Source organism: Astyanax mexicanus, chromosome 19 (assembly GCF_023375975.1).
Source record: "Astyanax mexicanus isolate ESR-SI-001 chromosome 19, AstMex3_surface, whole genome shotgun sequence".
Lineage (NCBI taxonomy): Eukaryota > Metazoa > Chordata > Actinopteri > Characiformes > Acestrorhamphidae > Astyanax > Astyanax mexicanus.
In genome coordinates, this window is record NC_064426.1 from 23,892,317 (window position 1) to 23,907,667 (window position 15,351).

At 36.8% G+C, this 15,351-nt stretch overlaps 1 protein-coding gene across 1 annotated transcript; it reads right to left on the reverse strand.

Annotated features, from left to right (window-relative positions):
* Positions 1-1,187: 1,187 nt before the first annotated feature.
* On the reverse strand, positions 1,188-14,415 carry LOC103047589 (toll-like receptor 5). Its single transcript, XM_049467867.1, has 3 exons — positions 14,262-14,415; positions 10,850-12,952; positions 1,188-4,263 (listed from the first exon to the last, which is right to left on the reverse strand). Exons 2-3 carry the CDS (start codon positions 12,936-12,938, stop codon positions 1,601-1,603), a joined length of 4,752 nt encoding a protein of 1,583 aa, XP_049323824.1. The 5' UTR covers positions 12,939-12,952; positions 14,262-14,415; the 3' UTR covers positions 1,188-1,600.
* Between the last annotated feature and the right edge of the window lie 936 nt (positions 14,416-15,351).

The window sequence follows — 15,351 nt, forward strand, 5'->3', positions numbered from 1 at the left end:
AGTGTCATATTTGTGTCAAGTCCTGTAATATCCAGTCTGCATTCTTCTTTTTTGTTTTTCAGTCAACAGCTGCATGTGCACAGCTGCCCACGAGGGAAGGCTCTAATCATGATTTGTATTTACAGCAGTGGAGTAAAAGTGAATAAGTACAAGTGAGTTTTGAGCTTCTATCCAGTTAAGCATGAATTAGCTTGTTCATGTTTTGCTATTTAGCACAAGCTCACAGTAATACAGCATACACATAGCGTGGCCAGCAACAGCTTATTTGCATAAAAGTGACAGAGACCTTGAACGGCTCATTCTGAAAGGGACTGAAGCTGGTAAGAATAAAGCTGGTGAGATCTCCTTATGTGAGAGTGATTTTATGCTAAGAATTTCATGAACATGTTTTGTGTAGAGAATAGACCTATTCTAATGTCCCCTTTAACATAGTCTATCAGTCAGTAGCACAGGCATTGCTCCGTGCACACATGACATTTTTGAGGCCCCAATAAATGCCTTGTAAGCATTTCCCTATTTCCTCATGTCCTTCCCTTTTACCAAAACGTCTTTCATTCATCAGGACTTGCTTAACATGGTGTTTTGTTGCTTTAAAAGACAAGGAGGGCATATATTCTGAAGATGCTGACAATATCAAGATAAAAAAAAGATGTTGTATCCCATTTTTGCTGTTTTTCTGTTTTAATTGATGACATAATAGAAATCTGGAAGTTGTTCTTTACATTGTGTCAGAAAAAAAATCAAGATGAAAAATCAAAGACATATGATAGATATGCTTCCATTTGACTGGGAAAAAAATCTTTTTTTGTATTAACTTTCCTCGTTCTGTTAAATTGCCAAAAAGTTTGTGAGGCAACAACAATACAATAATAAATATTTTCTAGATGGTCAGTGTGTGTTAGAAAATCGACATTTACAAAAGTCTTCTAATTAATGCTTGTGTAATACCATGCTAGAGGGTCTTCATCCTTGAGTATTAAACAGTGAAGCAGTAACTGGAACTGTGTTTTCTGAAATGATGGTGCAGTTTCCAATATTTCCAACACAGATTTACTTTGGGAGTTGGGTCTAAAATGGGGTGACCTCATTAATACAGTAATATGCTTTATCAAATCCTGACAACAATGCTCTTTGATATAGAAGAACGTCTTTTTTCTCTGAACAGAAGAGTCAATCACTCCAACAAAAGCAGTGTAAACATTTTTAATACCCTTGATTTGGGAAGAAACAATAAATAGGCATGTGTTCCAGTACTTTTCTCCATACATAGTACTTAAATTCTAAAGATTAAAGTGGCAGTCTGTAAGTGTTGGGGACCTTTTTGAGAGACCTCTCTGTAATTACACAGAGTATGTGAAAGAGTACTTTTAATGCAGGGTAACATAAATACATTTCTGTGTGAAATAATTAGTTTGGAAGTAAATTGGTTTGTTTGTTAATTTATGAAATTTAAATATTAGGCATTGTATTAGCGTGGCCAGACACTAATACCATCTCTAAACTCAGAAGTACTTAAAAGTTTAAAAGACATTTTTTATAGGGGCTGGTGCTTTAACAGAAAGTTTACAGAAACTTTGATTGATGAAGCATTTTCACAATATTAAAAAACAGTGACTGCCTCAACCTCTGGCACGTTGTTGGCAGTTTCAGCATCTATTTTTGCCTGTTTGGCCTTGGTGCCCTTTAATATGCTGTGTTGAAGCTGGTTGTAAAACCACTGTAAGTCCTGGCTATCCTCTGGCCAGCAGAGATATCTCTTGGTCTGAACGTAAGTTCTTATTGGCTCATACTTCATGAGTCTGTACTGTGGTATTTGGTCAACAAGAAGCATGAGCAAAATATCCTGGACCTCCTCCAGCATCTTGCTCTGGGCAAGCGTGAAAGCTTCCAAGCACCACCCATTCTTGAGAAACTCTCGAGAAACCACACACAGTACTTTCTTGCTGTTCCAGACAGCATTCCGCATGTTGGACAGGTGGTCTTCCCCAGGCAAGAAGTCCCGCGCCTCGAAACAGCAGCGAAACTGATTGTGCTCTGAGAACTCTGAGTCTAGCTTTTTCAGCAGGGCCTTTTCAACCCATTTGAAGTCATTTGAACTGAAGCACAAATAGACGTCGTACAAAAAGCCGTCATCACCAGGTTCCTTCCCTGGTGGGCGTCCCTCCACAAACTTGATGACCATCCTCCTGTAAAGCTTGAAGCAGTAGCCACGTAGACGAATGAAAACCACAGCGCAGATGATAATTAACAGGATGAAGGTCGTGCAGCAGATGAAGAGGGTAAGCCTCAGTATTTCGTCACTCTCCTCGTCCTCGAGATCCTCACAAAACACAGAGTACACAAGAGGAACGCCACGTAGCTCTTCAGGAAACTCGCAAATCAAGTCCTCAACAGGCGTAATGAACTCAGTGCTTGTCTCATTTAGCCATTTTTGAAATCTCCTCAATCCACAGTCGCAAAGAAAGCTGTTCTTGTAGAGGCTGATCTCAGTTATATTGCTTAAGGCTTGCGGGTCAATAGAGCCAAGATGATTGTAGGCAAGGTCAAGAGTTCTTAGGCTTGCAGGAAATGTCCCGTTGGGTATATAGGTCAAAGAGTTAGTGGATAGATTTAAAAAGTGTAAGGAAGTGAGTCCCTTAAAAATGCCCTTTGGGAGGGTCTGCATGTAGTTGTTCTGAAGGAAAAGATACTGCAACTGGTGAAGGTTGTCAAACACATCAAGACACAACCCTTGCGCCCAAATGTTCTGTAAGCCAGTCATTCGCAGATTGAGGAGTTGTAACTTGTTCAAAGGTGACACAGAATACTTGCGATTTAGATAACACCATATAAAAACATTGCCTTCAACGGAAAGGCCCGTAATGTCGGGGAACTCTTCCAGTATATAATAAATGTCCTCAGCATTCGTTAATTTGTTGTTTGCCAGATGAAGAACTGAAACATTCCGTGCAATATTTGAAAGACCATACAAGGACTTGATTTTGTTATTGGCCAAGTAGAGTTCTTTAAGTTGAGGAAGTTGTGCCATCTTATACAAATCTTGCAAGGAATTGTCTGTAAGGTCAAGGGATAAAAGGTTTGGCAGGCCACTAAAAGATTCCTGTGTAAGGATTCGTAAGTTATTGTAAGATAAATCGAGAAACTCAAGGTTTGGTAAATTGCTAAATGTTCTAGATTCTATTTTATCCAGGAGGTTTGATGACAGGTTAAGCAATCGCAAATACGGAACTCCCAAAAAGGCGTTACTTTCAATTTGGTTGATCGAGTTGGACGCTAGTGAGACAGCCTGCAGATCTGGCAAATTGTGGAATAATGAATGTGTTAATGCGAAAATACGACACTTGGAAAGATCGAACTCCTTGATGCCGCTGGCTGCCAGATCCTTGAATGTCTGTTGATCAGGGTCTTTCATATTATTATTCCCCACTGACTTGCCCATGCTGCTGCTGTGACTAAGAATGAGAGTATCAATTCGGGTTCCTCGGATCGCCCTGAAGAAGAGCAGTGCCATGTCAACACTAAAGCTATTGTGAGACAGATCAAGGATATTTATAGACATGTCTTTAAATGGGTTTCCACACTGGTCCCACTTAGACCAGTATTGACTCATGTCAGTCAGTTTGATGTTGGTCAGTTTAAAGATGGTGAAGTGCTTCCCTTGGAAGCCAGTGAAATCCTCCTCACAAATACTGTTGATCCAGTTGTGGGAAAGGTCTAACTGGTGAAGTTTGGTCATGTTGAGGAAGGAGCGAGCAGGCTGGACTCTTTTGATATCATTCGTCTCGAGTGTAAGACTCTCCAGAGACACCAGAGGTTTCATGTAGTCACCCGACAGGATGGAGTCCTTCAGATTGCACTGGATGAGGTTCAGTATCTGAAGATTATGCAATCCACTGAATGCATTTGTCTCCAGTTGGAGGAAGTGGTTAAAGCCCAGATTGAGTTCCAACAGGTTGGACAAGCGAGCGAAGGTGTTGTTCTTTAACACAAGTTGTGTTTCCTGTTGCTGGAGGTTAAGGACCTCTAGGGCTTCCAAACCCAAGAAGGATGCCTCAGTGAGTTCACTGATGTAATTGTTAGCTAGATTGAGGTAAGTGATGTGATTGGGTAGAGGTGGAACTTGGTAAAGTCTTCTATCGTAACAGTTGGCCGTGGTACCGTAAATCAAGCATGGTGAGAAACAGTTTGCCATGTGTAAACAGGTGTAGAACTCCAGAAGAAGTATGGATAAGATGACTCTTCTGGCCATGCTGAGAGAGACACCTGGAGAGAAACGCAGAACAGGATGGTATTTAAAATTACTTAGATTTTACACTGAAAAAAATATACTATTTTGATTTTACTTGCAAATAAAGTATATATTTGAAGGATATATTTGGTATATTTACCAAAAATCAAAAAAGGGACATTGCTAACAAATTAAAGTTTGTTTTAAAAACACAAGTTTCTAAAGTCTGTAAAATTATACAGTTTCTTTAAGACTCCCTTAATAGATCAGGTTTAAAAAGAGTGAGAATTTGCATAGCGGAATCCTAATACTATACTGTAATAAATGACGTGTTAAAATTTTACGAACAATTTACTTAATATAAATGCAATATTTCTATGGATCTTTTTTAAATTTGTTTTATTTGAGTAACACAAATAGGTTCCACCAACATGACTAAATTAACTTGATCATGCCTAATAAAATAATTACTTGTGACATGTACCATTATTGTATATTTTTGGAACAATTACAACTTCAAGTCAGTATTAAAAAAATAGCACTGCTTTTTTTCTTTCTGCCATGTAAACATTAATACTTTAAAAAAGTTATTCCTGCACTGTAGCTCAGCTATTATGAAGTAGCTTGCTCTTGCTTTTACCTTCATACCTTTGTTCAATTAAACTAATAAATATATTACAATATTTTGCATGTGTAATGTTTATATTTTTGTGGTGTGAATCGCTTATACATTCTGTATTATTGTAAGGAGACAGTAATAATGGAGTAGTGTGGTTTAGGTGTGGCAGACTAGAGCTTTTTTACTAAATTATAATATCTCAGGGTATCAAATACAGTCAAATACAGTCAAAAAAGTGCCTGTGTTGTCACTTTGAAGGATATTTTGTGCTTTTGCAGATCTTGTTAATTTGCAGTGTGTTGGGCTTTCTTGGCCACCATATATATATATATATATATATATATATATATAAATATATATATATATATATATTTTTTTTTTTTCGTACAAATGATATGCTAGTATAGCCTCTAAGTATATGTAGACTATGCCACTCCTTAATTATAAAGGGTTGGAGTTTCCCCACAATGGTTCACTTATAAATGATCACACAGTTATTGAATACAATAACAGTTTTATTTAAGAAAAAACAAAAACAGAGGAGTATCAATTGCACATTTATTTATTCCCATTTGCTTGATAAAAAAAAAAAAAAAAACTTGATAATGGAATTCAAACAGCACAAAAATAAATCGGGGGGAAGCAGCAACCCATAGCCCAGTATACATAATATCACTGCACTCAATATGTCCCTTAAATGTGGACCTACACACCCAGGTATCTATTTCCAATTTTAAAATCTCAAGCTTAAAAAATGTATAAAGTAACCCAAACACCTCACACAAAATGGGCCCCCTAACCCAAGCAAACATAATACGTACCAAAAGACCCAAACACAGCATTCTTAATAAAAGAGGAGTGTTATTAAAAATATACAAAAGCATAAAAAAGGTTTGAAAAAGGTATAGCCCACCTAAGGAATCAGGCAATGCCAAAACAGTTATAAGCACCTTAAAATCAATAGTAAAACACTCCCAATAATGAAATAGAGGTACAGATAGTTGTAAATCTGTAAATACTTTACTGTACTCACTGGGTTAAAATGGAAACATTAATAGTCCATTAGCATCACAAGTGGTAGCATTCCTTATATTAAAATAAGAGACCATTTAGAGTCTAGAAACATGTAATACATTTCCAGTGCACTATATGGCACACCAGATTAAAAGGCACACTATCGATAAAGGTCAATTCTGGTCTATTTTTATACATAAGGCGCACCAGCTTATAAGGCACATTTTAATTTACACTAGTAATGAACAGGGGTGTCGCTGCTGGGTGGCGAGACCTGTAAAGCTAAACTAAATTAAGTAAATAACAACAAAAAAAAACATTTTCAGACGAGTCAAACAAGCACTGGATGTTATTTTACACAGATTTTTCTTCTGGAAACTGTTTATTTGGTGAGTAAAGCGCTTTACTTACAGTAAGCTTAGTTTTCCAGATTTCCACTAAAGCAGGAGTATTAGCATTAGCAGCTAAACGCTAGCAACTAATGCTGCCTGACAGCGCTACACTGAGGAACCCTGAGTGTTTTGGTAAGCCAGGGTGATATTAGCTAATGGTTCGTTCCACGTAGCTTGTTTTAACACACAAGACACGCAGGCTACAGTCTGACATACTCGCCTCTGATTAGCCCAAGAGCTAACTAGCGCTTAGCGGCTAATGCTATCTCTGCTCCAGCAGTGCTAGCTGGGGTTAGCAGCAGGCTACAGGTTGATAATACTCACCTCTGAACAGCAAAAGAGCTAGCTCTTAGCAGCTAATGCTAATACTGCCAGATAACTAAACTAAAACTCCTGTATAACACTGCACAGAATTTTAAGTGTGCCTTATACTGCGAAAAGTAAACGGTAACACAAATAAAAAAGTAAAAATGAACCCAAACCTCGTTTAAGCTAGTGAAAGATTTCATGTAATTATAGGACAAGTTCTTGTAAAATGACTTAGGCTATTGCTCTGTTTTATAAGGAGTGTATGACACTTTTTTAAGAATACAAAATATGTTAAAAGTGAACAGTTTCTTGTAACATTAATAATTATTCTGTTTTATAAGGAGTACATGATACTTTTTAAAGAATAAAATCTGTTGAATGGGAAAGATTTCATGTAATTATAGGACAAGTTCTTGTAAAATTACTACTTATTCTGTTTTATAAGGAGTATATGATGCTTTTTTATGAATTAAAATTAGTTGAAAGTAAAGGATTTCATGTAATTAAAGGAAAAGTTCTTGTAAAATGACAGTAATAGTTGTTATTCATAGTAAATATAATAACTGTTTTTTTTTTTTTTTTTTTACAGTTTATATCTGTTTTAAATGGGACAGTATTTTTCTGTTTTCTTTTTTTTTTACAGACATTTTCTGGCGCCCCCTGCTGTTTTTTTTAACAGTATAAGCAGCTTATTAGACATACTAAGCTAATTCTAGTAGCCTCACCATGTTACAAAAAAGCACCAATATACACATTACCTCTCTGTAGTTTGCTCAGTGATTATGTCTGCACTGGCCCTGGTCTTCTTGGATGACTAAACTTAATGATATTAATTAATTAAAATACTGAGCCACTCCATTTTAAAATACACAGCCCCACACTCCTCGGGCTTTCCCTAACATTAACCCAAACAGCATAGTTACCTGTAATTCCACTCCTCTCTCCAATATTATTTACAGTGTAATCAGAACAAACCCCAGCACTACATCCAGCTTCAGGATGAACAAACAGCCCATTGTGCCTTTACACAGAAATCTGAACTACTCATGTGCACTCGCAATAAACCAAACACTAAAACACATGTTCTGAACATGTTTCTCGAAAATGCCAGCACACTACAGGTCTCCAGGAAGCTCAATATATTCGTGTTTGATTATTACTCGGGTGACGGTGCTTCCTGCTAGGTCCTACTGTTCCTCCTGTTTCCTTCTTCACTGGGACCTTATGTCCCGCAGGCTACACTACCTTTAACCAGAAGCCAGACTTTCATTGGAAGTTATAGGAAGCGTTTAGAGGCTGTTATTTCTGCAAAAGGAGGATCTAAAAAATATTAATTAAATTTTTCTGTTGGGATAATCAAATTTATTCACCTGCCTAATTTTGTTTAAAGAATTACTGCACACTTTCTGTAAACACTTTCACTTTTAAACTTTTCATTTTAAACTTTTAAACTCGAGTCATTTAAAACTTTTAGTTACTAATCACCACCAGAAAGCCTGCGATTGTTTTAAATTAGTTTTTTTATTAGTTTATCTTTTACTTTTTTTATTATTACTTTTTATTTTTTTATTCTAATGTTTTATATTTTCATTCTTGTTCTTAGTTTTATTATTCATTTTATTATTTCTTATCATTCTTAACATTTTGCTTTACTTTTACTATTATCTTTTAACTTATTTTATATTTTATATTTTTTTTACTTTTTATGTGTCAAGTTGTTTTTATGGTATTTTAGAATTTTCTGTATAACATACATATTTCATTTATATATATTAAATGTTGATTTAAAATAGTACTTCTTTTATTTATTATTTTTACTATTTTATTACTTATTATTTTTAATTTATTATTAAATGTTTTCAATCCCTTTTATGTTGTAGAAAAAAAGAGGTTGTTTGATCAATTGAAATCCTATAAACTTCATTTTACTTTCCAAATATCACTGTGTTCATCTGCTATATTATATAACTGAAATTGCTGATCTGAACAACCAATGATTTATAAAGAAAAATCATGAAAATTATCAGGGGTACCCAATTTTTTCATACCACTGTTTACTTACACATGGCTCCTGCTTACAAACCTACACTCTAAAGAATGATCTGCTAGTTTCATTAAAAAAAATAAAATGCAACATTTTTTCAATCTTATTATTAACTAATGTTCATTTTTTTTGTAAAAATAGTCGAAAAAGATGTTCCAGTTTTATTTAAAATTATTGTGCAGCATTTTTGCAACCTTATTATTAAGAAATGTCAGTTAAAAATTTTGCAACCTTCTTTAAGCATAACCCACAATGCATTTTTGGTTATATTTAAAAATAAGGTTGCAAAAATGTTGTCCTACATTTTTTTTTTTATAAAACTAGCACATCATGTTTTAGAGTGTAAGTTTGCAGGCAGGAGCCAAGTTTAAGGATACAGTTGTATGAAAGACCTCGGCTCCCTCTCAGCTCGTTTTGGCTTGATAAATCTGGCTCAGAATGAATGAAACAAGACCATGTTTAGATAAATCTACTTTTTATCTCAGAAATCAGTACTATAACCCACAGCAGCTCAGCCCAATCAGCTATCCTTCCTGCCTCACCCCTAAACCCATACATCACCCAGTGCCCCTTCCGAACTACCCCTCCCATTTTTTTTTTTTACTTTTTTTAAATTTAGGGTTAGCTAAAATCAGGGGGTTTAGTTTGCAATTTCCTCAGGTTGTGTCGGGTTCAAGCATAAGGTCGGTGATGTGGGCGTCTGTTTTTTAATGTTATTTTGTTATATATATATATATATATATATATATATATATATATATATATATATATAAAGCTATGCATGGTATGATAATCAAAATATAGCAAGGTAACAAATCAAACTGTGCTTTTAAAAAAAACTGCACCAGGTAAAATATTATAATCATGCAGCTCTGCAGCTCTCCACTTGTCCGCATTACCCACTTGATTTATCTGAAGCGCTGTGGGTTGCAGTTCTTTATAAACATTTTTTTTAAATAATAGGTCTATACTTCTTCAGTGTTGCAATGTTAATTAACATTTTTTGGGCCAGACCTAAGCTCTAGTTTAGTTACCCTATAAACTGCCTGGATTTTAACATTAACACTGAGCATATGTCCAGCACACTCATAATTTATAACCAGTAGCTATAGCTCTCATTTCATTCCATCTTTCTGTAAGGTTGTTTTTATGTTATGTTATTAGTTTTTGCTGTCGGTTGTCAAACAGGGGAAGATAGGATTCTCTTACTGAGTCTTGGTTCCTCACAAGTTTTCTTTCTCTTAGTATGAGAAAACTAAATCATGTGTAGCTTTAAGAACAGTTCAAATAGTATCCAAAGATCAAGAACCTGATGAACACACTGAATTCATTAGGTACATGTTAATAAACAAGTTTCTTATCTTTACACAGTACCTTACCTACTTCATAAATGAGCAAATGATCCCCCAAATTCTCTCCTGACATTAGATTCTACAGTCAGGCCAAGTCAGAATCTGAGAGTGTCTCTTATCTCCTGACCTTCTGCCAGATCAACCCACTGGACGCCAAGTAACTGCATTAGCTAGTATGGATTTACTGTGAATCACTGAAGAAAGTTTTAATGAACAAGCTGTAAACGTACACCAAAAAGAACAGTTACAGCAAAACTACTCGTAAAAGTTGTTGAATTTCTTACCCAGTAAACTATTCCTCCTCCGAGCAGTCTGAACCCTACTCCTCAGTGTGCTGTATTAGGTATAAACATGCTCCCAGGTTGTAAATCATGATCGCTTCATGTGGAAAGTACAGCTTTATGTAATCCTGCGAGGTATCCATTCAGCCCAGGCCGGTCTGTTCTCTGGAGGAGGTTCTCTGTGTGTTCAACATTGTGAAATCCTTGGCTCCTCCCAGGCTTCCTATTTTACTTTCTATTTTTTCCCCCTGTCTTCCGTTTTACACACAGTGATCTGGATATGAGGCTTGCTCTCAGTTCCAGCCTGTAACAGGTTCTGAATAAGGAGTGACTTTACTCGAATTAAATTAAGTAATCCCTTAATGAATATGACATTTCTGAAATGGCTGTAGTTTTTGTATTATTAACATATCTTAAACATGTTTTATTTTTAACAGAATTTGAACCTGAAACCTATGTTTCTTTACATTGTGTTAAAAGTATTGCCCTTCTTCTCTAAAAAAAAGCCTGAATCTGTCTGTCTTGTTTGAAGCAATATTCACGTAGATGAATATCTATTAGTCTTTCCCTCTGTCTGCAAACCTTGCTAGCTTTACCTGTCTGTCTCTCTACGTATCTGTCTGTCTGTATGTCTGTCTGCCTGGTTTGAAGCAGTAGCCACGTAGACGAATGAAAACCACAGCGCAGATGATAATTAACAGGATGAAGGTCGTGCAGCAGATGAAGAGTGTAATCCTCAGCGTCTCGTCCCTCTTCTTGTCCTCAAGATCCTCACAAAACACAGAGTACACCAGAGGAACGCCACGTTGCTCTTCAGGAAACCCACAAATCAAGTCCTCAACAGGGGTAATGAACTCAGTGCTTGTCTCATTTAGCCATTTTTGAAAACGCCTCAATCCACAGTCGCAAAGAAAGCTGTTCTTGTAGAGGCTGATCTCAGTTATATTGCTTAAGGCTTGCGGGTCAATAGAGCCAAGATGATTGTAGGCAAGGTCAAGAGTTCTTAGGCTTGCAGGAAATGTCCCGTTGGGTATATAGGTCAAAGAGTTGGTGGATAGATTTAAAAAATGTAAGGAAGTGAGTCCCTTAAAAATGCCCTTTGGGAGGGTCTGCATGTAGTTGTTCTGAAGGAAAAGGTACTGCAACTGGTGAAGGTTGTCAAATACATCAAGACACAATCCTTGCGCCCAAATGTTCTGTAAGCCAGTCATTCGCAGATTGAGGAGTTGTAACTTGTTCGAAGGTGGCACGGAATACTTGCGATTTAGAAAACACCATATAAAAACATTGCCTTCAATGGAAAGGCCCGTAATGTCGGGGAACTCTTCCAGTATATAAGAAATGTCCTCAGCATTTGTTAATTTGTTGTTTGCCAGATGAAGAACTGAAACATTCCGTGCAATATTTGAAAGACCATACAAGGACTTGATTTTGTTTTCGGACAAGTAGAGTTCTTTAAGTTGAGGAAGTTGTGCCATCTTATACAAATCTTGTAGGGAATTGTCCGTAAGGTCAAGAGATAGAAGGTTTGGCAGGCCACTAAAAGATTCCTGTGTAAGGATTCGTATGTTATTGTACGATAAATCAAGCACCTCAAGTCTTGGTAAATTGCTAAACGTTCTAGAGTCGATTTTATCCAGAAGATTTGATGACAGGTTAAGCAATCGCAAATACGGAACTCCCAAAAAGGCGTTACTTTCAATTTGGTTGATCGAGTTGGACGCTAATGAGACAGTCTGCAGATCTGACAAATTGTGGAATAATGAATGTGTTAACGCAAAAATACGACACTTGGAAAGATCGAACTCCTTGATACCGCTGGCTGCCAGATCCTTGAATGTCTGTTGGTCAGGGTCTTTCAAGTTATTATTCCCCACTGACTTGCCCATGCTGCTGCTGTGACTAAGAATGAGAGTATCAATTTGGGTTCCTCGGATCGCCCTAAAGAAGAGCCGTGCCATGTCAACACTAAAGCTATTGTGAGACAGATCAAGGATATTTATAGACATGTCTTTAAATGGGTTTCCACACTGGTCCCACTTAGACCAGTATTGACTCATGTCAGTCAGTTTGATGTTGGTCAATTTAAAGATGGTGAAGTGTTTCCCTTGGAAGCCAATGAAGTCCTCCTCACAAATACTGTTGATCCAGTTGTGGGAAAGGTCTAACTGGTGAAGTTTGGTCATGTTGAGGAAGAAGCGAGCAGGCTGGACTCTTTTGATATCATTCGTCTCAAGTGTAAGACTCTCCAGAGACACCAGAGGTTTCATGTAGTCACCCGACAGGATGGAGTCCTTCAAATTGCACTGGATGAGGTTCAGTATCTGAAGATTATGCAATCCACTGAATGCATTTGTCTCCAGTTGGAGGAAGTGGTTAAAGCCCAGTTTGAGTTCCAACAGGTTGGACAGGCGAGCGAAGGCGTTGTTCTTTAACACAAGTTGTGTTTCCTGTTGCTGGAGGTTAAGGACCTCTAGGGCTTCCAAACCCAAGAAGGATGTCTTGTTGAGTTCACTGATGTAATTGTTAGCTAGATTGAGGTAAGTGATGTGATTGGGTAGAGGTGGAACTTGGTAAAGTCTTCTATTGTAACAGTTGGCAGTGGTTCCATGAATAAAGCATGGTGAGAAACAATTTGCCATGTGTAAACAGGTGTAGAACTCCAGAAGAAGTATGGTTAAGATGACCCTTCTGGCCATGCTGAGAGAGACACCTGGAGAGAAACACAGAACAGGATATTATTTAAAATTCTGCATCCTTCAGGGAAGGCTGTGTAAACTGTCCCAACGGATGTCCCAAAACTTCTAGGCTCAATCCTAATGCCAATTACTAGCTTATGTCATGTCCCCAGTACCTGAACTCACCAAAACTGATCTGATACTAATTCGATACCAGTTTGAAAATGCTCTTCATTAAAATTATAAGTGTGAATGCTGGTGTGCTGGTACTTCCCGGTATTTTTGTGATGGAGACAAAATGCAGCTATGAAAAAAATTAAGAGACCACTTAAAAATGTTTTTTTTTTTACCCAATTGAAAATGGTTGATCACAAGCTATTAAACCAAGCTGAACTTCTTGAATTTTTGCTCCAGGGGTGGTGTAAAGTTATCCAAAAGCAGTGTGTAAGACTGGTGGAGGAGAACATGTCAAGATGCATGAAAACCAGGGTTATTTCACCAAATATTGATTTCTGAACTATTAAAAAACTTTAGGAATAGGAACTTGTTTTCTTTGCATTGTTTGAGGTCTGAAAGCTCTGCATCTTTTTAGTTATTTCAGCCATTTCTCATTTTCTGCAAATAAATGCTCTAAATTACAATATTTTTGTTTGAAATTTGGGAGAAATGTTGTCTGTAGTTTATAGAATAAAACAATACTGTTTAGTTTATTTAAACATATACCTATAAATAGCAAAAACAGATAAACTGATTCAGAAATTGAAGTGGTCTTTTAATTTTTTCCAGAGCTGTATATTGTGTAGTGCGGTATGCCTGGAAAAGAGGCTATCCTGGCAGCAGTGTTTATGTGTGTGAGAGAGAAAACAACAGAAAAAGGAGTCAAGGGTAAAAGAGTTAGTGCTAGTTATGAGATTTAATCCATAGTTCTGCATAAATAAAATGTTCTTCATTCACCTTCTAAACTCAAGAGTAGGGATAACATGCTTACATTGTTAAATTAAACAGCAAATGCATTACCAGGCTCTGCAAAAAAGTGTATTATGGAGAAATGTTTGGGCATATCAATTTGTCTTAAAAAAGTAGTAATATTCAATTTTACAGATTAATCCCATGCCTTAATAAATTAGTAGGCATTCTTTTAGACCTATAAGACATGCATTGAAAGTATTATTTTGTTTGTTTTTGATCTCCAGACTTTCTGCCAGATCAATCACTGGACACATGAACTGAACTGGTATAGATTTACTGTGAATCAGTAAAGGAAGTTTTGATGAACACGCTGTGAACATACATCAAAAAGAACAAATAAAACGAAACAACTCGTAAAAGTATTGAGTTTCTTACCCAGTGAAGAGTTCTAACTCCGAGCAGTCTGCTGAATGCTACTCCTCAGTGTGCTGTGTTGAGGGTAAACATGCTCGTAGATGGTTTAAGTAAAGTATGATTGCTCCATATGGAAAAATACAGGTTTGTGTAATCCTGGGATGTTCTCTGAGGAAAGTTCTGTGTGCGTTTAACGTTGCTAAACCCTTGGCTCCTCCTTTGTTTAAAATCTGTTTTACACACACTGACCTGGATACGAGGCTTGTTCTCAGTTCCAGCCTGTTACTGTACATGTTCTAACAGAGCAGCGGCTTAAGTTCAGTTAAATTATAATCTTAATATAATCTATAATCTTAAATTCATGCGACACTTCATTCCAGTTCCATTATGTGCTACATATCTACATATCAGTCTGTCTGTCTGTCTGTCTGTCCGTCTTTCTGTAAGTCTTTCCAAATGTCTGTTTGTCTATCTGTTGTTTGTGTGTCTCTTTGTATCTGTCTGTCTGCTTATCTGTCAATCAGTCATTGCTTCTATCTATCTATCTCTCTATCTGTCTGTCTGTATGTCTGTCCGTCTTTCTGTAAGTCTTTCCAAATGTCTGTTTTTGTGTGTCTCTCTGTATCTATCTATTTGTCTGTCTGCCTGTCTGTGTCTGTAAGTCTTTCCATCTGTCTGTTTGTCAATCTGTTTGTGTCTTTCTGTTTATCTATGTATCCATCAGTCTTTCCATCTGTGTCTGTCGGTCTCTGTTTGTCTGTTAATCTTTCTATTTGTCTTTCTGTCGGTCTGTCTGTCTGTGGCTGTAAGTCTTTCCAAATGTCTGTTTGTCTATCTGTGCTGTTTGTGTCTATCTATCTATCTATCTATCTATCTATCTATCTATCTATCTATCTATCTATCTATCTATCTATCTATCTATCTATCCATCCATCCATCCATCCATCCATCCATCCATCCATCCATCCATCCACCCTACATTGGGATACCTGTCTGAGAGAGTTTGCAAGTAAAAGAAACTGAAGATAATCTCTACAGGAAATGAGCTTTAACCACTAGTGCTCTGAAGCTCTTATTACACCCTCAGGACTGCTGTATTGAAACTTCCCAG

Coding starts and splice junctions, on each gene's coding strand:
- LOC103047589 (XM_049467867.1), bottom strand. CDS start 12,938: ATGGCCAGAAGGGTCATCTTAACCATACTTCTTCTGGAGTTCTACACC. Junction 4,264..10,849: donor ATACAGACAGACAGATACGT/AGAGAGACAGAC, acceptor GTTTCTCTCCAG/GTGTCTCTCTCAGCATGGCC.